Source organism: Zootoca vivipara, chromosome 6 (assembly GCF_965207765.1).
Source record: "Zootoca vivipara chromosome 6, rZooViv2.hap1.1, whole genome shotgun sequence".
Lineage (NCBI taxonomy): Eukaryota > Metazoa > Chordata > Lepidosauria > Squamata > Lacertidae > Zootoca > Zootoca vivipara.
The window spans coordinates 95,364,895-95,384,473 of record NC_142589.1 but is presented as its reverse complement, the minus strand read 5'-3'; the positions used below and the strand labels follow the sequence as shown (position 1 = coordinate 95,384,473).

The window sequence follows — 19,579 nt, the reverse complement described above, 5'->3', positions numbered from 1 at the left end:
CTGATGCCGGCTTGTGTGTGGCGGGTGAGCCCTTCTCTGCAAGCAAACTGGTTAGATTTGACAGCAATTCAGAGCACCGCTTGCAGCCCAAATCTGGCTATAAGAACGGGATTCGTGGGGGGAGGGGAAGAGGATGCCGATTTTCACAAAATGTGCAAAGTTAGAAACCGCTTCTGTACAAAATACATTGCAGAGGGGGAGACACTGGCCAAGTAATTACCAGTCTGCTGGCTAGACACTAACTTCAAGGCCCTAGCCTGCCAAACAGAAGGACTTTCCTCTGTAACGAAGGGCGCACAGCCACCTTGAGGCGAAGGAGGAGACGGGGAAATTCTCTCTCCTGACATTTGTGGATGACAACCCGGCGGAAAACCCCAACCCCCCCCACCTCTCTCTTCAAGCCTCGTCCCAGTATCCCTGAAGGAGCGTCTCCATTCCGGACACGGGGGTCCATCTCCTTAGGGCCTTCTGGCAGTTCCCTCCCTGCGAGAAGTGAGGTTTCAGGGAACCAGCCCGCCCTGTGGAACGCTCTCCCATCAGATGCCAAGGAAATAAACAACTATCTAACTTTTAGAAGACATGTGAAGGCGGCCCTGTATTGGGAAGTTTTTAATCGTGTTTTTAATATTCTGTTGGGAACCGCCCAGAGTGGCTGGGCAGGCCCGGCCAGATGGGGGAGGTATAAGTAATAAATTATTTTAAAAATCCCTTCCAGTAGCACCTTAGAGACCAACTAAGTTTCTCATTGGTATGAGCTTTCGTGTGCATGCACACGTCTTCAGATATACAAATAAATTCTTCTTCTTCTTCGAGCTGTACATGGAGGGGGCCACAGGGCTCTGAGGTCAGGGATGCCATGCTCAGCATGCAGACGGTCCCTGGTTCCACATTGCGGCTGAAGGACCCCGAGGCAGTAAGTGTTAACAAGGAGACAGACCTTCTCTGTCTACAGGATCCCTCACCTCTTGCCTTGCCCCTTCTCCTTCCCAGAACCTCTCCCCCCCCCCACTGGCTGTCGGAGCAAGCATGTCAAGGTAGCATCTCTCCCGTGGGGCAGCGACTCACCTCGACTCTCTGCTTGTGGGTTTTGGATGCTTTCTTCAGGATCCTCTCTATTTGCTGCAGGGCAGAGGGAAAAAGAGGAGTGGTCACTTTTGTTCCTCCAAGGGCTTCCTCGGCCCACCTCCCCTGAAGCCATTTTGACAGACCTCAAATATTTCTCTGCAAAACTTTCCAATGGGCTTTGGACTGTAGGGGCTTACACCTCCCTTTTCAAATGCAAGTATCTGTTAAGCTGAGAACACTCTCAATATGCCCAAGAAGAGATTCAGGAACTAAGTATTGACCATCTCCAAGGAATGGCCAGGCTACCCAGAAAAGGGAATTGATAAGGTATGATCAGATATCCTGGCAGACAGGAGAGAAGCAACACACTCCCATTTCTGCTGGGGACCACCTCTTTCTGTGATGTATGCCTGAAGTTTTGGGGGGTGGTCTCGAGCTACAGCGGAGGCAATTTCAAAAGTCTATATAAGAGCTTGTACACCAATGTTCTGGGTTCCTTTCCTCCCTTCCTGCATGGGGTGAGCGGGGGCCCCTGTTGCAACAGTTTAATAAAGATCAAGCTTACTAGCTGCTTTGCTTCTCAATATTCTCCGCTTGGCCTCTGTTATTTTCTCTTACCGATAGGGAACCAACATAAGGACTCTATACGGGCTCTTGGTTACCCGACAAGGGAAAGAGAGCTCTATACGGGCTCTTCGTTACCCCACAAGGTGTTTCTTATAACACCTGCTTCTGGGTGAAGCAGCCGAGGGGTGCAGAGAAACTGCTCCCCCTCGCCTGCTTCCGGCAAACACCCACCCGCTTCTCCTGCATCTTCTCGTAGGCCAGCTGCGCTGGGGTCCTCTTGTCCAGGGCACGCTTTTCCTCCTCTTCCTCCTCCTGCATCTTGCTGCTCACTATCTGGTCCACGATCTTGCTTTTCTCCTTATCTTTCTTTTTCTTCCTGCAAACAGAAAAAGAGACCTGCGTTTGAAGGGCGGTATATAAAATTTTATTTATTAGGATTAGTATGAGCACAGGCGCACTGGGCCTGCCAAACCCTTCCCAAGGGGGGGGGCAGTCGGTGTGGTGTCCCCCAGATATGCCCCCCCAAATTTTCTGTGTAATTTTATTTGTAGGACATAAAAGAAAAGATTGTGCCGGGGAACGCTTCTCCAACTTCTTACAACGTCGCCTCTCTCTTTTTGATACTGTATCTAATACGTAAATGCACAGATCGAATTGCAAGCTACTTCCTTTTCTCTCTCACATACACATTTATTTTTACCGTACTTTTCTGTCTATAAGACTAGGTTTTTTTTAAAAAAAAATTTAAAAATAATGTTAAAAAGGGGGAGTAGTCTTATACACGGGGGCAATCTCCCCCCATTTTCTTAATTTTGAGCCCCCCCAAATAGGGGGCATGTTATACACAGAAAAATACGGTATTTGATGACGTAATACTAATAAATAATAAAAAATGTGCGCCCCACCCCAGGATCATTCCCTTGTAACTATCCAACCTCCCCAAAACACCTCTTGTGACATTGGTCTGACCCCTCTTTCCGTTTCAATAGTACAAATTCCGTAAACGTCTCGGCTGTTATCTCCCCGGGTTTCTCTCCCCCCCCCTTTCATTTACGTCTCACCATGTTTAGTGAGTGTGTATTAATCATGTCCTTTTTAACCTTTACAATAAAGAGGTCTGGTAAAAATGAAAATTAAAATAAAATACGCCTCCTGCCCATGTCTCCTCAAAATCATGTCTCCTGCATATCCCGAGGCAGAGGGCCTTCTCAGTGGTGGCGCCTGCCCTGTGGAACGCCCTCCCATCAGATGTCAATAAACAAATAAACTACCGTGTTTCTCCGAAAATAAGATACCGTCTTATATTTATTTTTCCTCAAAAAACAACACATTATGGCTTATTTTCCGGCATTGCTGCTGCGCTTATTTTCAGGCATCACTATGTCTTATTTTCGGGGTATGTGGCTTATATGGCTTGTAGGGAAACAGGGTACTATCTGACTTTTAAAAGATATCTGAAGGCAGCCCTGTTTAGGGAAGTTTTGAATGACTGAAGTTTTAATGTACTTTTAATCTTTTGTTGGAAGTCACAGAGAGTGGCTGGGCTTCCCCAGCAGGGTATTATTATTACGTATTGGGCAGGGCATCATCATCATCATCATCATTATTATTATTATCCCCTGGTATTTTTTTTAAAATAAAACATTTTCCGTGTCCTGCATATCCCCTGTCTTAACTTTAATAAAGCATGTCAATTAATCACGAACAGCTATATCTTCTTTTAAAGCAGGCACCCCCAGGCTCGGCCCTCCAGGTGTTTTGGGACTACAACTCCCATCATCCCTGACCACTGGTCCTGTTAGCTAGAGATGATGGGAGTTGTAGTCCCAAAACATCTGGAATGCCGAGCCTGGGGGTGCCTGTTTAAAAGCCATCTAGGCTGGCAGCCACCCCCCTTTCCTCCTGTGGCAGGGAGTTCCGCAGGCTCCTCGGGCGCCATCCCTCCCCGCGCGTGCGCACAAGCGCTTTATAAGTCCTAAGTGCCTTATAGCCCGCTCGTCGGAAAGCAGCAGGAAGTCCCTCCCGCGCGACCGGAAGCTTCCTTCTAGGAGAATCCCGGGGCGTCTCGCTCTCCCCCTCACCGCTTCCCTGCGGGGGACACCCCGACGCCGCCCTTCAGGCGGAGAGCTCCCCGCTGGACGGCCTCGTACTCCGACGACATCCTCCTTCGCTTCGGCCTCCTTCTTTCCTACCGCTCCGTCCTCCACTTCCGGGTGTCGGTATAAACTTCCGGGGCAAATGGGTTGTGTGGCGTACCGCGGGAATGAACTTCCGGGGCAAATGAGTAACGGTCCTTGGAGAGAGCATGGACTTCCGTTGGAGAGGGAAAGTGAGAGTGACACCCTAGAGCGGCTTCCGGGCTTCTCTCGCCGCAGAGACTCTAATACAGTACGCTTTTGTCGCGCCGAGAGTCTCTCTCCAGACGCACTGCGCATGCATGGCTGCCGCGGTGCTCGCCGGGAGCTGTAGTCCTCTGTGCCGCGCGGCACATGCGCAGTTTTTTTCTTCCTTCCCGCGGTGGGTCTCGAGCGGGTCATGGCGTCAGGCAACGGGGACTTCGCGTCCGGGGGTCGCCTGGATCCCGGGGCTCTGATGGAACAGGTCAAAGTGCAGATCGCCGTGGCCAACGCGCAGGAGCTGCTGCAGGTGACCGGCGCTGGGAAGAGAGGGAAAGAGAGCCTCCCTGGCAGGAGCAGTCTACCTTAGGGGGGAAGGGAGGAAGGGAGGAAGGAAACGGGGCCTAGGAACCAACGCCCGGGGGGGTCCCTTTCGCATCCCCCACCCCATGAAATATTTGAGGGGTTCTGGGGCCCCAATAAGAGCGCTGAGGGGTCTCAAATCCCCCTCCCAAAAAGAGGGTGGGCATTGCCATTCAAATTTTTGTTGGGGTGGCCCAGCCAAAGTTTTTGAGCTTTTTTTAAAAAAAGGAAATCAAAGTTGTTCTTATTTATTAATACCCAGCCCATCTGGGCAGCTTCCAGCAAAATATTAAAATACAAACAAACAATGGAGTACTTCCAATTCTTTTTAAAAAATGATTTTCTATTAAAGCTTTTCTTGGCTTACAAGAAAACCAAGATTGACTGCGCAAGGCAGGGCTTCTTCCCACCTCCAATATTTAATTCAAGCTTGCCCCCCCCCCGGAAGACTAGACCGACCTCGCAGCCTGCTGGCCTTCTTTCCTTTCTGGAGTAATAGAGTGGGACCCTCCTTGACCTTCAAACGTCAATGCAGGGGAGCGCCGGATTTCAGGGGGGGGGGTCTGCAGCAGGCGCCCCGACTAGGACACCCAACGGAAGGCGAGAGGTGGGGAGGAGCAGGTTTTGGCGGCGCACGGGGCGCCCCCGAAATTTAAGACCTCAATGTCCATCACTGTTAACCCTGTCTCTGTTCTTACATTCAAACTTTTCCTTTCCCCGTCCTTTGCAGAGGATGACGGACAAATGTTTCCGGAAGTGCATTGGGAAACCCGGGAGCTCTCTTGACAACTCCGAGCAGGTGAGGCTAGCTGCCTATATTCCTCCCTCTGCCCTTCCTTCCCTCCCTCCCTCCTTCTCCTCCCTCCCTCCTTCCCTTCCTTCCTTTTCCTTCCTTCCTTCCTTCCTTCCTTCCTTCCTTCCTTCCTTCCTTCCTTCCTTCCTTCCTTCCTTCCCTCCCTCCCTCCCTCCCTCCCTCCCTCCTCCCCCCTTCCTTCCTCCCTCCCTCCCTCCCTCCCTTCCTCCCTCCCTCCCTCCCTCCCTTCCTTCCTCCCTCCCTTCCTTCCTTCCTTCCTTCCTTCCCTCCCCTCCCCTCCCTCCCTCCCTCCCTCCTCCCCCCTTCCTTCCTTCCTTCCTTCCTTCCTTCCTTCCTTCCTTCCTTCCTTCCTCCCTCCCTCCCTCCCTCCCTCCCTCCCTCCCTCCCTCCCTCCCTCCCTCCCTCCCTCCCTTCCTTCCTTCCCTCCCCTCCCTCCCTCCCTCCCTCCCTCCCTCCCTTCCTTCCTTCCTTCCTTCCTTCCTTCCTTCCTTCCTTCCTTCCTTCCTTCCTTCCTTCCTTCCTTCCTTCCCTCCTCCCCCCTTCCTTCCTTCCTTCCTTCCTTCCTTCCTTCCTTCCCTCCCTCCCTCCCTCCCTCCCTCCCTCCCTCCCTCCCTCCCTCCCCCCCTCCCCCTTCCTTCCCTCCTCCCTTCCTTCTCCCTCCCTTCCTTCTCTCTCTGTCTTCCCTTTCTTTCTTTTTCTCCCTTCCCTTCTCCCCTCCCCTCCCCTCCCCTTTCTTTCTTTCTTTCTTTCTTTCTTTCTTTCTTTCTTTCTTTCTTTCTTTCTTTCATATACCGCCCTATACCCAGGGGTCTCAGGGCGGTTCACAGAATAAAATCAACATCTCAAACAACAAAATACATAATTAAAAACAACAACCCAATTGCACCCCCTTTACTCAGCTGATGACACCCAGATCTATCTGTTGATGGAGACTTACAGCCTGTTCCTCTTTCCTGACTCTCCTTTCCTGTTCTTCTCCCTTCTCAGAAATGCGTTGCGATGTGTATGGACCGGTACATGGATGCCTGGAACACCGTCTCGAGGGCCTACAACTCCCGGCTGCAGAGGGAGAGAGCCAACATGTGATCGGTGGCAGTGGGGTTACTGAGTTGCCCCATCGTGGACTTGGGTCGAGGGATGCTGGGCATCCAGCAAGGTGGTTTAATTTAGAATGGGCAGGATTTTGGTCCAGGTGGCAGCAAATAAAATGACAAACCTGTGGCACCGCCTCCTGCCTTCGTTGTTTTGCCTTGCATTGTCTAGGCGCTCGGCAGAATTGTAGTGTTGGAAGGGACCCCCAGGGGTCATCCAGTCCAACCCCATGCGATGCAGGAATCTCGGCTAAAGTATCCGTGACGGATGGCCACCTGACCTCTGCTTAGAAACCTCCAAGGAGGGAGAGTCCACCACCTTCCGTTCCGTGGTCGTACAGCTCCTCCGGTCAGAAAATTTTTAGTCGGAATCTCCTTTCTTGTAACTTGAAGCCATGGGTTCAAGTCCTACCTTCCAGAACAGGAGAAAACAAGCTCATTCCCTCTTCCATGTCACAGCCCTTGAGATATTGGAAGATGGCTCTCGTATCTCCTCTCAGCCTCTCCTCTTTCCCAGGCTAAACAGACCCAGCTCCTTCAACCGTTCCTCATCAGACCCTTTGATCATCTCGGTCGCCCTCCTTGGCCCACCTTCCACCTTGTCAATATTCTTCTTAAATTGCGGTGCCCAGAACTGGGCACAGTATCCCAGGTGTGGTCTGATCATGGCAGAATAGAGAGGGACTATAACTTCCTTTGATCTGGACACTAAACGTCTGTTGATGCAGCCTAGAATAGCATTCACTTTTTCCGCTGCTGCTGCAACACACAGTTGGCTCACATTCAGATTGTGGCCCACCAAGACCCCCAGATCCTTTTCACATGTCCTGGTAGGAAGCCAGTGTCCCCTATCCTATATTTGTGATCGGGACACTATACTTGTTACTGGTCCCAGGTTCAATCTCAAATGGCAACTCTAGGTAGTACTGAGGAAATTCCCTCTCTGAAATTCCCGAGACCCTCTGCCAGTGGTCTAACTCAGTATAAGGATTCTCCTTACCTCTCCCCTCCCCACCTTAGTTTTTTGTGTGCTTCTGCTGAATAATCAGATCAATGGTCACTCCTGAGGGCAGACAGGGGCCTAGCTAGTGGGATAAAGGCAGGGGGAGCCAGCCTGAGCCCTGGGTGGTGTTTTCCAATTAACTGGGGGTGCCTGCGACTAGGAAAGCAGTGTGTTGAAAAGTAGTTTCTAAATCTGGCCCAGGGGACTAGGTTTGTGAGCACAATTCAAATTGTTGGTGCTGACCTTTAAAGCCCTAAACGGCCTCGGCCCAGTAGACCTGAAGGAGCGTCTCCACCCCCACCGTCCACCCCGGACACCGGGGTCCAGCTCAGACGGTCTTCTGGCATTCCCCTCCCTGCGAGAAGTGAGGTTAGAGGGAACCAGGCAAAGGGTCTTCTCGGTGGTGGTGCCCTCCCATCAGATGTCAAGGAAATAAACTCCTCTCTGACTTTTAGAAGACACCTGAAGGCAGCCCTGTTTAGGGAAGTTTTTAATGTTTGGTGTTTTTAATATTCTGTTGGAAGCCGCTCAGAGTGGCTGGGGAAACGCAGCCAGATGGGCATGCCATTAATAATAATAATAATAATAATAATAATAATAATAATAATAATGGTAGATGTTGGGGAATGTTGGACAGGGGAATCCATCTTCCCAGGAGACCTTCCTAGACAGCAACTGTGGCCCCATTGAAGGCAACCAGAGGTTTGCCAGATGTTCCCAAGTGCTCTCCTCATTCAGATCAGTCACGAACTCAAGCACCATCTCACACAAGCTTTGTTTTCTCTAAAAAAATAGATTTATTCATTTGTGTATCGAGGCATTGTGCAACTTCTATCACAGGAGTGTCTAGAATCATCGCCAAGAGCACACCAGGAGCAGATTTCAGATGCCTTTTTTTTTCTGTGTGTGTTTGTGAAAGGGATCGGTGAGCTTTGTGGCCCCCACAAAGTGACGCGAGGAAAGGTGGGGGGGCGGAATCTGCTACCAAAAATAAAACAAAAATCAGTGCTTTTAAGCTGGCTGTGTGATTCAGCCTGATAGAAATGTCTTAGGGGGCTCCAGTGGCACCCCTGACCATTCGTAGATTTGGGGATTCAGCAGGAAATCATTGAGAGTTATTCTGACCGCGTACTTTTTTTTCTACTAGACTTGATATAGTTATCCAAAACACACCCGAGAGACAGAAAGAGAGAAAGAGAGAGAAACCCATTAGGAAACTTCCCCGTGTCTGATTTCTTGATCCACATCTTTCCTCCCCAAAGCAACCCCCTCCCCGCACAAACGCCACCGCGTTTTCCGTCTGGCAGGTGTGACGGGAGGGGAAAGCGGTGTTTTCTCCAGCGCGTAAGAGTCCATCGTGAAAAGAAGCCCCTTCCTCCGTTCCGTTCCAGCAAATGCAGCATGGCGGGTTGCGTTGGTGGGGTCGGAGCCAGGCAGGGGAAACGGAAGGAGGAGCCTCCTGCAAGCACACAGGGAGGCACAGCCCAGGGAGCTTGAGCAGAGGCTCGCGGTAAGGCTGCTCCCCCTCAGAGGAGGGCGCATCGGAAAAAACTGGTTTTCTTCTGTAGCTCGGGGGTGATCTTCACTCCCTGGCTGCTGCCTTGAGGACTGTTGCCTTCCTGTGAATGTAAAAGGACCACAGGAGGGTTATTCAGGTGGGCTTGGGTTACGACTTGTACCCCCACCCCCGCTGCAAACTCTGCTGGAGCTGCAGGTCAAACTCTGGCCTGGGGAGGGAGCAGGGCAACCGCACCCAGCAGACCAGGGCGCTCCGCTCTGCACTCCTAGCAACTCCAAAGGCTGCGGCCTCAAAGCTCATTTCGCCCCCTCCCCTCCTGCCGCATTATAGAACTTTTTAAAAATAATATTTTTATTACGCTTCCATTTTAATCATTTCAATACAGCCTTATCTTCCATTTTACTTTTTGCTCATAAGAGCTTAGGGACTTCCCTTCCTCCCGCCTCATGGTTTTCACAATTCGTTTTTCACATCTTAGCATTTATACGTTTTCCTTCTTACTTGTCGCTCATTCAACCTATCTCCATTTTTTTACATAAATACAAAAAGGCATTAACCATTATCGTCACAAGCCTCCTTGCAACCCTTCTGCTGTTAACTGTATACAATAGTGAATTATAAAACTCTGATCCATTGCCACCTGTCCTCCTCAACCCAACCAGCTTCTTATACAACACTGAACAAGTTAATACTGTTTCATGTATTTGAGGGTTTGGGTGTTACACCCCCCCCCCACTCCCACAGTGGTACTTTGGTTCTCAAATGCCGTGGTACTCAAAACAACTCGGAACCCAAAAACTGCAAACCCGGAAGGAAGTGTTCCGGCTTGCAAACTTTTTTCAGAAGCCGAATGTGCTCCGTTTTGAGTGTTGTTGTTGTTGTTTAGTCGTTTAGTCGTGTCCGACTCTTCGTGACCCCATGGACCATAGCACACCAGGCACTCCTATCTTGCACTGCCTCCCGCAGTTTGGTCAAACTCATGTTCGTAGCTTCGAGAACACTGTCCAACCATCTCGTCCTCTGTCGTCCCCTTCTCCTAGTGCCCTCCATCTTTCCCAACATCAGGGTCTTTCCCAGGGAGTCTTCTCTTCTCATGAGGTGGCCAAAGTATTGGAGCCTCAGCTTCACGATCTTGAGTGTTACTCTTCCGATTTGAGTGCCACATTTCTGTTTTGAGAGTTACGCCGAGGTCTGTTTTTGCTATTTTGCGTTTTTTGTGGCTGTGTGGAATCCAGGTCAGCTACTGATTGCTTGCTTGATTGATTGTGTGACTGCAGAACATTGATTATTGCTTTCATTTTACGGATCAATGGTCTCGTTAGATATGAAAATTCATGTTCAAGTGCTGTTTTAGGGGTTGTTTTTAAAAGTTTAGAATGGATTAATTCATATTGCATCACTTTATGGGAAAGCGCGCCTTGGTTTTGGAACGGACTCCCGGAACAGATTAAGTTTGAGAACCAAGGTAACACAGTGTATACGGAAAGCTGTTAGTTATCCAACACGATACACTGGGAAGAAATCTCTTACTACCATTCCCCCCCCCCTTTAAGGCTTTCCCCCAGGAATGTCTTTCTGCAAATGCCAAATTGTGCTGAAGCATAGAGTTGCGATGATTCAGCTACCTGAATCATAGATCTTAGCTAGGTGTACTCCCAGGAATCTATAAAGCATGGTAGGGTAAGTAGCGGTTAAGAGTGCCGTACTAGGACCTGGGAGACCAGCATTCAAATCTCCCACTCGGCCCTGAGGCATGCTTGGGCCAGTAGTCACTCCCCCTCCACCTAACCTGCATCGGAAAGTTGTTGTGCAGATTAAATGAGGAGGGGGAGCCTTGAGCTCCTTGGAGAGGTATCAATGCAACAAATAAATCTCTGTTCCAGCCAAGGCGACTCACCAGTTTCTTGTCCATTTTTGCCTTGATGTCTCTGGCGAGAGTGAAAAACGCCTGAAATTTAAAATGGAGAAACAGAATATATATATACATATATATATATATATATATACACACACACACACACACACACAGTGGTGCCTCGCTAGACGAATTTAATTCGTTCCACAGGTCTTTTCTTATAACGAAAAATTCGTCCATCGAATCCCATAGGAATGCATTGAATTTTTTTTTAAAAAAATTTTGCCCATAGGAACGCATTAATTGAATTTCAATGCATTCCTATGGGAAACCGCGATTCGCTAGATGAATTTTTTGTAAAACGCATTCGTCTAGCGAGGCAACCTCCGCTAGAAAAAAACCTTTCGTTAAGCGGAAATTTCGTTAAGCAGGGCATTCGTTAAGCGAGGCACCACTGTATATACATACATACACACACACACGTGTGTGTGTGTGTGTAAGTGATCGGATGAGGCCTGCCTCTGGAGAGCCGTAGCTCGCGCTGCTCTCCTGCGCTCATGCCAAAATGCAAAGCCAAAGACTCGAGGGAGGTTATGCGGAGGGGGCAATTGGATCTTTGGTGTGTGTTCCCTGAAATGGCCCCTGTGACCCGTCAAAACACACCACTGATTGCTGCACGATGTCCCCTGTCACCTGCGAGAGCAGCAGCAGCAGCACGCCAAACCCCTGCAAATTAGAATTGTGGGCCGGGAGAGGGAGGCATGTGCTCGGGCGCGACAGCTGTTTTTGCAGCGGGTCCCCCGTTTTGCAGATTTGCTGCAGCGCTGATCAGGGTTGGAAGAAGGGCTTCGGCTTAAGAGATGCTGCCGGAATCGGCCTCCTTTGGACTTCTGCCCTTTGGACTGGATGAAAAGGCTTCCGGGAAAGAGGGGTCGCTCAGGGAGGGCCAGCACTCACGTTCTCTATGTTGATGTTTGCCTTGGCGCTGGTTTCCATGAACTTGATGCCGAAGCTGCTGGCCAGCTGAATGAGGAAAAAGGAGGAGAGGTCTCGGGTCAGTTACACAGGCACCAGCATGTGCCTTGAGAAACACAGTTCTATTTTTTCCCCATTCCTGAATCCCACATACATAGAATCATAGAATCGTAGAGTTGGAAGAGACCACTAGGGCCATCCAGTCCAACCCCCTGCCAAGCAGGAAACACCATCAAAGCATTCTTGACATATGCCTGTCAAGCCTCTGCTTAAAGACCTCCAAAGAAGGAGACTCCACCACACTCCTTGGCAGCAAATCCCACTGCCGAACAGCTCTTACTGTCAGGAAGTTCTTCCTAATGTTTAGGTGGAATCTTCTTTCTTGTAGTTTGAATCCATTGCCCCGTGTCAGCTTCTCTGGAGCAGCAGAAAACAACCTTTCTCCCTCCTCTATATGACATCTTTTTATATAAGAGGCTTCATAATATAATTTTAAACCAAGTAGTGAGCAGCAACGGGGATTCTGAGGACAGGAGGCTGATGGCCTTTGAAGTTTCAGGGAGGCACGAGCAAAGAGAGATTTAGCAGCTTCAGCACAGAGCCCCCGTGGATAGTGTACCTGTTTTGTTTTAAGTTTTAATTTCATTTTGCAATACAGTATGTAATAAAAAAAACTGTTGCAAATCAACTTTGTTCAATTAACAGCATAAACTTTGAGATTTTAAGCTATTTCAATTTCCTACCCTGTCTGGCCTCTTAAGAAATATTTAGATGGTGTTACCTTGTCTCTCTCTGATCTGCGGACAACTGTGATATGTGTCAGCTCCCTTGACATCTATATAGAACCCATATGGTGATATAACCACATAACACCGGTCCTGAAAGACCTACATTGGCTCCCAGGATGTTTCCGAGCACAATTCAAAGGGTTGGGTGCTGACCTTGAAAGCCCTCAACGGCCTCCGCCCAGTAGACCTGAAGGAGCGTCTCCATCCCCATCGTCCATCCCGGACACTGAGGTCTAGCGCAGAGGGGCTTTTGGCGGTTCCCTCCTTGAGAGAAGCGAGGTTAGAGGGAACCAGGCAGAGGGCCTTCTCGGTGGTGGCGCCCGCCCTGTGGAACGCCCTCCCATCAGATGTCAAAGAGGAAAACAACTATCTGACTTTTAGAAGACATCTGAAGGCAGCCCTGTTTAGGGAAGTTTCTTATGTTTGATGTTTTATCGTGTTTTTAATATTCCATGGGGAGCCGCCCAGAGTGGCTGGGGAAACCCAGCCAGATGGGCAGGGTATAAATAAAAATAATAAAAATAATAATTATTATTATTCCTGTTCTGATTCCTCAAGGCATTGCCTTGTCTCTCTCTGATCTGCAGCCAACTTTTCTAGGTGTCAGCTCCCTCGATATCCCACCCGCCTGTCCCGTGACACACGACCGGCTAATCTCTGGATGTCAGAAACCGCCCTCACCTTCTCTCCTTGCTCTCGGGAGACCTGGCGCTTGTGGTTCATGTCGCACTTGTTCCCAAGAATCATTTTTTCCACATCTGGAGATGCATGCTGCGGGGGGGGGGGGGGGGAGAGCGCAGAGGTGAGAAAAAGGGACCCGGCCTGGTCGGCACGCAGAGCTGGTGGCTGAGATGCCAACATGGCGCTTCTCCTCCCGCTCTGTCGGGAGGGGAAAGGCCTTTCAGAGGCCCCTTCCTAGCAGATGAAACTCCCCTGCCAGTTCCGGAAATTTCACTGCACTTCAAACACTTCCAAAAAAACCAAAAACCAATGCCATGCCGCTCATTCGGAACAAAGCAGAAGCGTTCCGTGTTAGTTGCAGAACTCGGCGACAGCAGAGGAGGGACCATGGCAAGCGTCGCCACAAGGTGCATTTTGGGGAGGGGTTTGCCAGCTGGGACGAGCGAGCAGAAGGGCTGGCTCACCATTCGTTACCTTCTAGAGGGCAACAGTCCTATCCCACAGGGCATCCTGCAAGAAACCGCACCTCTGAGAAGCACAAGTCCTTGGGGGGGGGGGGAGGAGAGCCTCCTCTGAGCGTCCGAGAACAGAAGCAGCCCATTTCAAATGCTCCTTCCCCCCAAAACCTGAATCCCCCCTGCTAGGAATGACAGGTAATGAAATCCCCAAAAAGTCCAGGAGAATCTTTATGTATGTTACAGTCGCTGCCAGAATTCTAGTCGCAAAAGGCTGGAAGGGAGAGGATATCCCATCTAAACCAGACTGGCAAAATAAAATAAGAGAGTACGCCGAACTGGCAAGATTATCAACAAAGCTAAGAGACGTTACAGATGGAGAATTTATCAGAGAATGGGATATATACAGAGTCTATGTAAAAGAGGGACGCGGGTGCCGCTGTGGGTTAAACCACAGAGTCTAGGGCTTGCCGATCAGAAGGTCAACGGTTCGAATCCCCGCGATGGGGTGAGCTGTTGCTCGGTCCCAGCTCCTGCTAACCTAGCAGTTTGAAAGCACATCAAAGTGCAAGTAGATAAACGGTGCTTCCGTGTGCTGCTCTGGTTCGCCAGAAGCAGCTTTGTCATGCTGGCCACATGACCTGGAAGCTGTACGCCGGCTCCCTCGGCCAATAACGCGAGATGAGTGCCGCAACCCCAGAATCGGTCACGACTGGACCTAATGTTCAGGGGTCCTTTTACCTTTACGTAAAAGAACATTGTCAAAAGATCAATCTGTTGGCAGGTTTTGATTGAGCTTCAGTGCGTAAATAGGATAATTTTATAAAATAAAACTTGTAGTAAGTCAGATAACATGGAGAAAGTAAAGTTTAAGCGCGTGTTTAAGGAAATTAATTCCGGAATGCAAGGGGGTCCCTCCCAATTCTACGATTGATCTATGATCTACGAACTGTTTGTAGTCTGTTCCTCTAGGCCCCGGCGGTGTTGCCTGCGCAGGAAAACCTCCAAGGGTCTAGTAGGACTGCAGTACCGACAGGACCGCCTCTTTCCATATGAACCTACACAGACCCTGAGATCATCTTCTTAGACCCTCCTTCGTGTTCCTCCTTGAGAGGTCCGGAGGGTGACAACATGAGAACGGGGCCTTCTCTGCAGTGGCTACTCCCCAGGGAAGATTGCCTGGTGCCTTCATTATACACCTTTACGTCCTAGGCAAAAATGTTACTTTTTAACCAGGCCTTTGGGGGATCTGGTTGACATTCTATAACCTTTTAAAATGTGGCTCTTTTGGGGTGGTGGTGTATTATTGGGTTATTGCTTTTATTTTGATTTTATATACAGTGGTGCCTCGCTAGACGAAATTAATTCATTCCACGGGTCAATTCGTGTACCGAATTTTTCGTCTACGGAGTCCCAGTTTCCCATAGGAATGCATTGAAACTTAATCAATGCGTTCCTCTAGGCTCTGGGGGACTGGCAGCGGCATGCAACGGGGCTTCGGAGAAGGTCTCCGAAGCCCCGTCCGATGCCGGCTGTGTGCAAGGCGGCGGGGGGAGAAGCTCTCTTCTCCCAGACACCGCCTTGCCTGCCTCCAACACGGAGCGCAAATTCGGAGGTCTCCAAAGTTGCACTCCGTGCTGGCTGTGCGCGGCGAGAGGCGACGGCGGGGGGAAGAAAGACCTTCTCCCGCCGCCGTCTCTCGCCTGCCTCTCCCGACACGGAACACAACTTCGGAGGTTTCCGAAGTTGCGCTCCGTGTCTGGGGTGCGGGGCGAGAGGCGGGGGAAGACCTCCTCCTGCCGCCACCTCTCGCCTGCCTCCGAAGTTGCGAAACCTCCGAAGTTGCGTTCCGTGTCAGGGTGCGGGTCTCCCCCTGCCTCCGCCCCAGGCACGGAGTGCAACTTCGGAGGTCTCTGAAGTTGCGTTCTGTGTCGGGGGAGGCAGGCGGGAGGCGGCGGGGGGAGAAGGTCTTCCCCCGCCCCCGCCTCACACCCCAGGCACAGAGCGCAACTTCGGAAACCTCCGGAAGTTGCGTTCTGTGTCGGGGGAGGCAGGCGAGAGGCGGCGGCGGGGGACGGAGCCAAATCGCAGCAGGCGATGCTTGCCCCCGCCTGTCTTCCCCGAGCCAAGGGGAAGACAGGCAGGGGCAGCCACCGCACCGCCGCGTTTCGGCTCCGTCCCCCTCCCTGGCAAAGGGAGATTAGCTGTCAGCTTCCCGCGCTGACAGCTGATCTTCCTTTGCCGCTTTCTATGGCCGCGCTTCGTAAGACGAAGCGGTGGTCATAGAAAATTTTGTCGTCTTACGAATGCCTCGCGCAACGCAAAACTCTTTCGTCTAGCGAGTTTTTCATTGTGCGAGGCATTCGTAAAGCGAGGCACCACTGTATTGTGATCTTTTTTGTGAACTACCCTGAGACCTCCGGGTATAGGACGTTATATAAATTCAAATAATAATAATAATAATAATTATAATAATAATAATAATAGCAGAGAGAGGCCTCTTTCTACCTCTGGGTTTGACTGACATTGTTTCCACCCAGCTTTTGTGTCCACGGATATACACCACGACTTCCACAAAAGCAAATCTCCTCTCCGGCAGCTTCTGCAGCTAGTATTCAGAAACAGACAGCCTCCGACTATGGAGATAGAGCAGCGGAGAACATACCTCTTCGATGTTTCTGACCCAGTTCCGAATGTTTTCAAACGACTTCTCGTTGGTGATGTCGTACACCAGCATAATGCCCTAAAGAGCAGAAACGGGGAGAGGCAACCAATCAAAAGCTGATTTTTTTTCGATTCCGGAGGGATTTGTGGGCTGGAGGTGGGAGAAGCTTGAACCCAGGCGTTCCCAACATGACACAGAAAGCAAGAGGGGCTCGGCACCGAGCCGGCTCTAGGGGGCAAAGAGTAGCACAGCGCATGAGGGTATGCAGAGGGATGGGGTAAGAACGAGGGTGCGCTTAGAGTCGAAGTTTTCAGTCCTCAACCCGAAGGTGGAACTCACCACCAGCATCTTGAGAGCGGGGGGAGGGAGAATTGATGGAGGGGCAGCGGCAAAAGAGGAGGTCAGCAGTGACCCACGTCAGACCTGCACCCACCATGGCTCCTCTGTAGTAAGCCGTCGTGATCGTCCGGAAGCGTTCCTGCCCAGCGGTGTCCCTGGAGGAAAGGCACAGGAAGAGTAATGACGACAAGCAGCCAGGCAGGGGCCCCGTCATCTTGCCCTCAAGTTACGCTGGCCGAGAAGCTCTTAACGCGGGGCAGAAGCCCTGCTGCAGCAGGATGAGGCCCAGGAGGTCTGGGTGCTGCTGCTGCTGCTGTGCCATTTTGGGATGTTCTGTGCTCTCACCGATGCAGCAGCTGCCATCGCAAGTGGCCTTGTCAGGGATTGTCTGTAGGCTTGCCACCCGTGTCGGGGCACTGCCCCGTCTTCCTAGGAGTCTCAGGGACTCCGCACCCCCCCTTCTCAACAAAGGATAATTCTCTGGGCTGCCAGGAGAAAAGAGAGGACAGGGAAGCTACCTAGCGAAAGCGCAACCCAGAGTCCCCCTTACCAGATCTGCAGCTTGATCTTCTTGCCATCGAGTTCTATCGTCCTGATCTTGAAATCGATTCCTGCACCAAGAAGACCACCAGCCAGTTAACAGGTGGCACTTGACAGCTGACAATTATGATCATTATTAATATGAAGCTCTCCGTCTCCTTTTTTGCTGCCCCCTGGAATTCCATTTATTTTCCTCCCGTCGGAGGTGGGGAAGCCAAGGTGGGGTTTCCCAGTTGTCCCGTCCCCCCCGCACTTTGCATCTCAGCCGCAGAGGCTGTTGCTGTGCTTGGCTGTTAGCTCTGTCCCACACTTTCAGTCCTCTGCCTGGTTCCTGCCATAACACACCCTAACCCTGGCGGCAGTGCCATCCTCACAACCAGGGGCGCCAACTTGAAATAAATATTGGGGGAAGAGGGAAAGCAGTTAAGCCCCGCCCCACCCAATCCATCGCACATGGGCGTAGCCAAGGGAGGGGGGCAGCTGCCCTCCCTAAACCAAGCACAGTCGTACATTGGAAATCAAATGGAATCCGTTACGGAAGTCCGTTCGACTTCCAAAACGTTCGAAAACCAAAGCGCGGCTTCCGATTGGCTGCAGGAAACTCCTGCGGCCAATCGGAAGCCCCGTCGGACGTTTCGCTTCCAAAAATAGTTTGCAAACTGGAACAGTCACTTCCGCGTTTGTGACGTTCAAGAGCCAAAACGTTTGGGAACTAAGATGTTTGAAAACTAATGTACGACTGTAAATCAATAAGAATACTTAACCGAGGTTCTGCCCATGCCCCTCCCCCAACACAAATCACGAATTAAACAACTCTGTATGCAGTGTGCAAAAATTCCTCAGCAATAACGTGCGACATTTCAACGCCTTCTAATACGTGAGATCTTAAATAATATGCGTTGACGCGTTTTTGCAAACAAATTTGTTTGATTTGCGATTCATCCCCCTAACCCAGAGCTTCCTGGACTTTTCCGGTTGGCGACACACTTTTATTTGTTTTATTCATTTCATTTATTTCTTGAATTCATATACCGCCCTATACCCGGAGCTCTCAGACATGCGCCTTTTTGTGGCGCAGCGACCCAACTATCCTAGCAGAACTTTGCTTTGATTACATATTTTGCAGTTTTATGTTTTGATTCTGCGAACCGCCCAGAGGCCTCCCAAATTCAAATAATAATAATAATAATAATAATAATAATAATAATAATAGCAAACCGGACATGAAACTAACGCCCTCCCAGCCCCTGGGGAGGAAAAAGCTCTGCCCTAACATAAAGCCTGCACCTCCCCCAATACATAAATCCATGCAATCGTGTGAGTCACCCCACTTGAATGGCAATGTCCATCAACTTGGGAGGGGGGGGTCCCCTGGACCCCTCAAATATTATTATTTTTAGGGGGGAAGCACAGGTGTAGTTGGGGTGGGGGGAGTCTAGCTGCCCTCCCTTAAACCAAATAAATAAAAAAAAACTTTAACTCTGCTCCCCACCCCAGGATTTTCGGGGTGTCAAATGGACTCATGCGATGGCATGGATTTATGTCTGGGGGAGGAGGAGTGTGGTGTGTGGAGGCTTTCTGTGAATGGCCATGCCCATCATCCACTTAGGAGGGGGGCGCCATGGACAACTCAAATACTTAATTTTTCTTTTATTTTGGGGTCGGGGGGGGGGGGGCAAAGCACGGGCGTTGTCGGGGAGGGGGGAAAGTCCAGCTGCCCCCCCTAAACCAAATAAATAAATAATAAACACTTAACTTCCGCTCCCCATTCCAGGATTTTCGAGGTGTCAAGGGGGGGGGGTTGACTCATGCAATGGCATGCATTTATGTCTGGGGGGGGGGAGGTGAGTGCAGGCTTTCTGTGAATGGCCATGCCCGTCAACTTGGGAGGGGGGCGTGCTGGACAACTCAGATATTTCATGGGGGGCGGACAAAGCACGGGCATAGCCAGGGGAGAGAGAAGTCCAGCTGCCCTCCCCCTTTAAACCAAATAAATAAATAAAAACACTCAACTTTTGCTCCTCCCCCCCCGGATTTTTGTTAGGTTGGGGGGGGAGGAGGAAGAACCTCAGGTTTTATTTTAAATTGATTTGGACGGATTATTATTATTATTATTATTGGGGGGGTGTCAGCTGCATTATTATTATTATTTGGGGGGTGTCAGCTGCATTATTATTTTTTGGGGGGTGTCAGCTGGAGGCTCCCCCCCGAAATAAACCCTGGCGGGGCGGTTCCCTTCCGGGTCCTCACAACAACCCCGCGAGGTAAGCCTGCAGGGGGAGGGGGCGCTCCGCGGTTGCCATGGCGACGGAGAGGAGAGGGGGGGCAGCCGGCCGGCGCACCGATGGTGGAGATGAAGGTGGCGTTGAAGGCGTCCTCGCTGAAGCGGAAGAGCGCGCACGTCTTCCCCACCCCGGAGTCGCCGATCAGCAGCAGCTTGAAGAGGTAGTCGTAGGTCTTCGCCATGTTCCTCAGGCCGGGAAGCGGCGGCCGAGGCTCGCGATAGGCCGGCGGGGCTGCCCG

At 50.8% G+C, this 19,579-nt stretch overlaps 3 protein-coding genes across 3 annotated transcripts; 1 reads left to right on the top strand and 2 right to left on the bottom strand.

The window, feature by feature from the left end:
• Positions 1–975: 975 nt before the first annotated feature.
• LOC148685534 (protein FAM32A-like) lies at positions 976–5,173 on the bottom strand. Its single transcript, XM_088673111.1, has 3 exons — positions 3,714–5,173; positions 1,864–2,008; positions 976–1,119 (listed from the first exon to the last, which is right to left on the bottom strand). The coding sequence occupies exons 1-3, from the start codon at positions 3,791–3,793 to the stop codon at positions 1,030–1,032; spliced, it is 315 nt and encodes a 104-aa protein (XP_088529237.1). The 5' UTR covers positions 3,794–5,173; the 3' UTR covers positions 976–1,029.
• On the top strand, positions 4,137–6,366 carry LOC118085931 (mitochondrial import inner membrane translocase subunit Tim13). The gene is made up of 3 exons (XM_035117041.3): positions 4,137–4,278; positions 5,062–5,130; positions 6,133–6,366. The coding sequence occupies exons 1-3, from the start codon at positions 4,168–4,170 to the stop codon at positions 6,229–6,231; spliced, it is 279 nt and encodes a 92-aa protein (XP_034972932.1). The 5' UTR covers positions 4,137–4,167; the 3' UTR covers positions 6,232–6,366.
• A 1,646-nt stretch (positions 6,367–8,012) lies between these two features.
• RAB8A (RAB8A, member RAS oncogene family) lies at positions 8,013–19,534 on the bottom strand. The gene is made up of 8 exons (XM_035117035.3): positions 19,399–19,534; positions 17,067–17,127; positions 16,611–16,671; positions 16,178–16,255; positions 13,058–13,147; positions 11,571–11,636; positions 10,656–10,706; positions 8,013–8,858 (listed from the first exon to the last, which is right to left on the bottom strand). The coding sequence occupies exons 1-8, from the start codon at positions 19,520–19,522 to the stop codon at positions 8,766–8,768; spliced, it is 624 nt and encodes a 207-aa protein (XP_034972926.1). The 5' UTR covers positions 19,523–19,534; the 3' UTR covers positions 8,013–8,765.
• Positions 19,535–19,579: the final 45 nt, after the last annotated feature.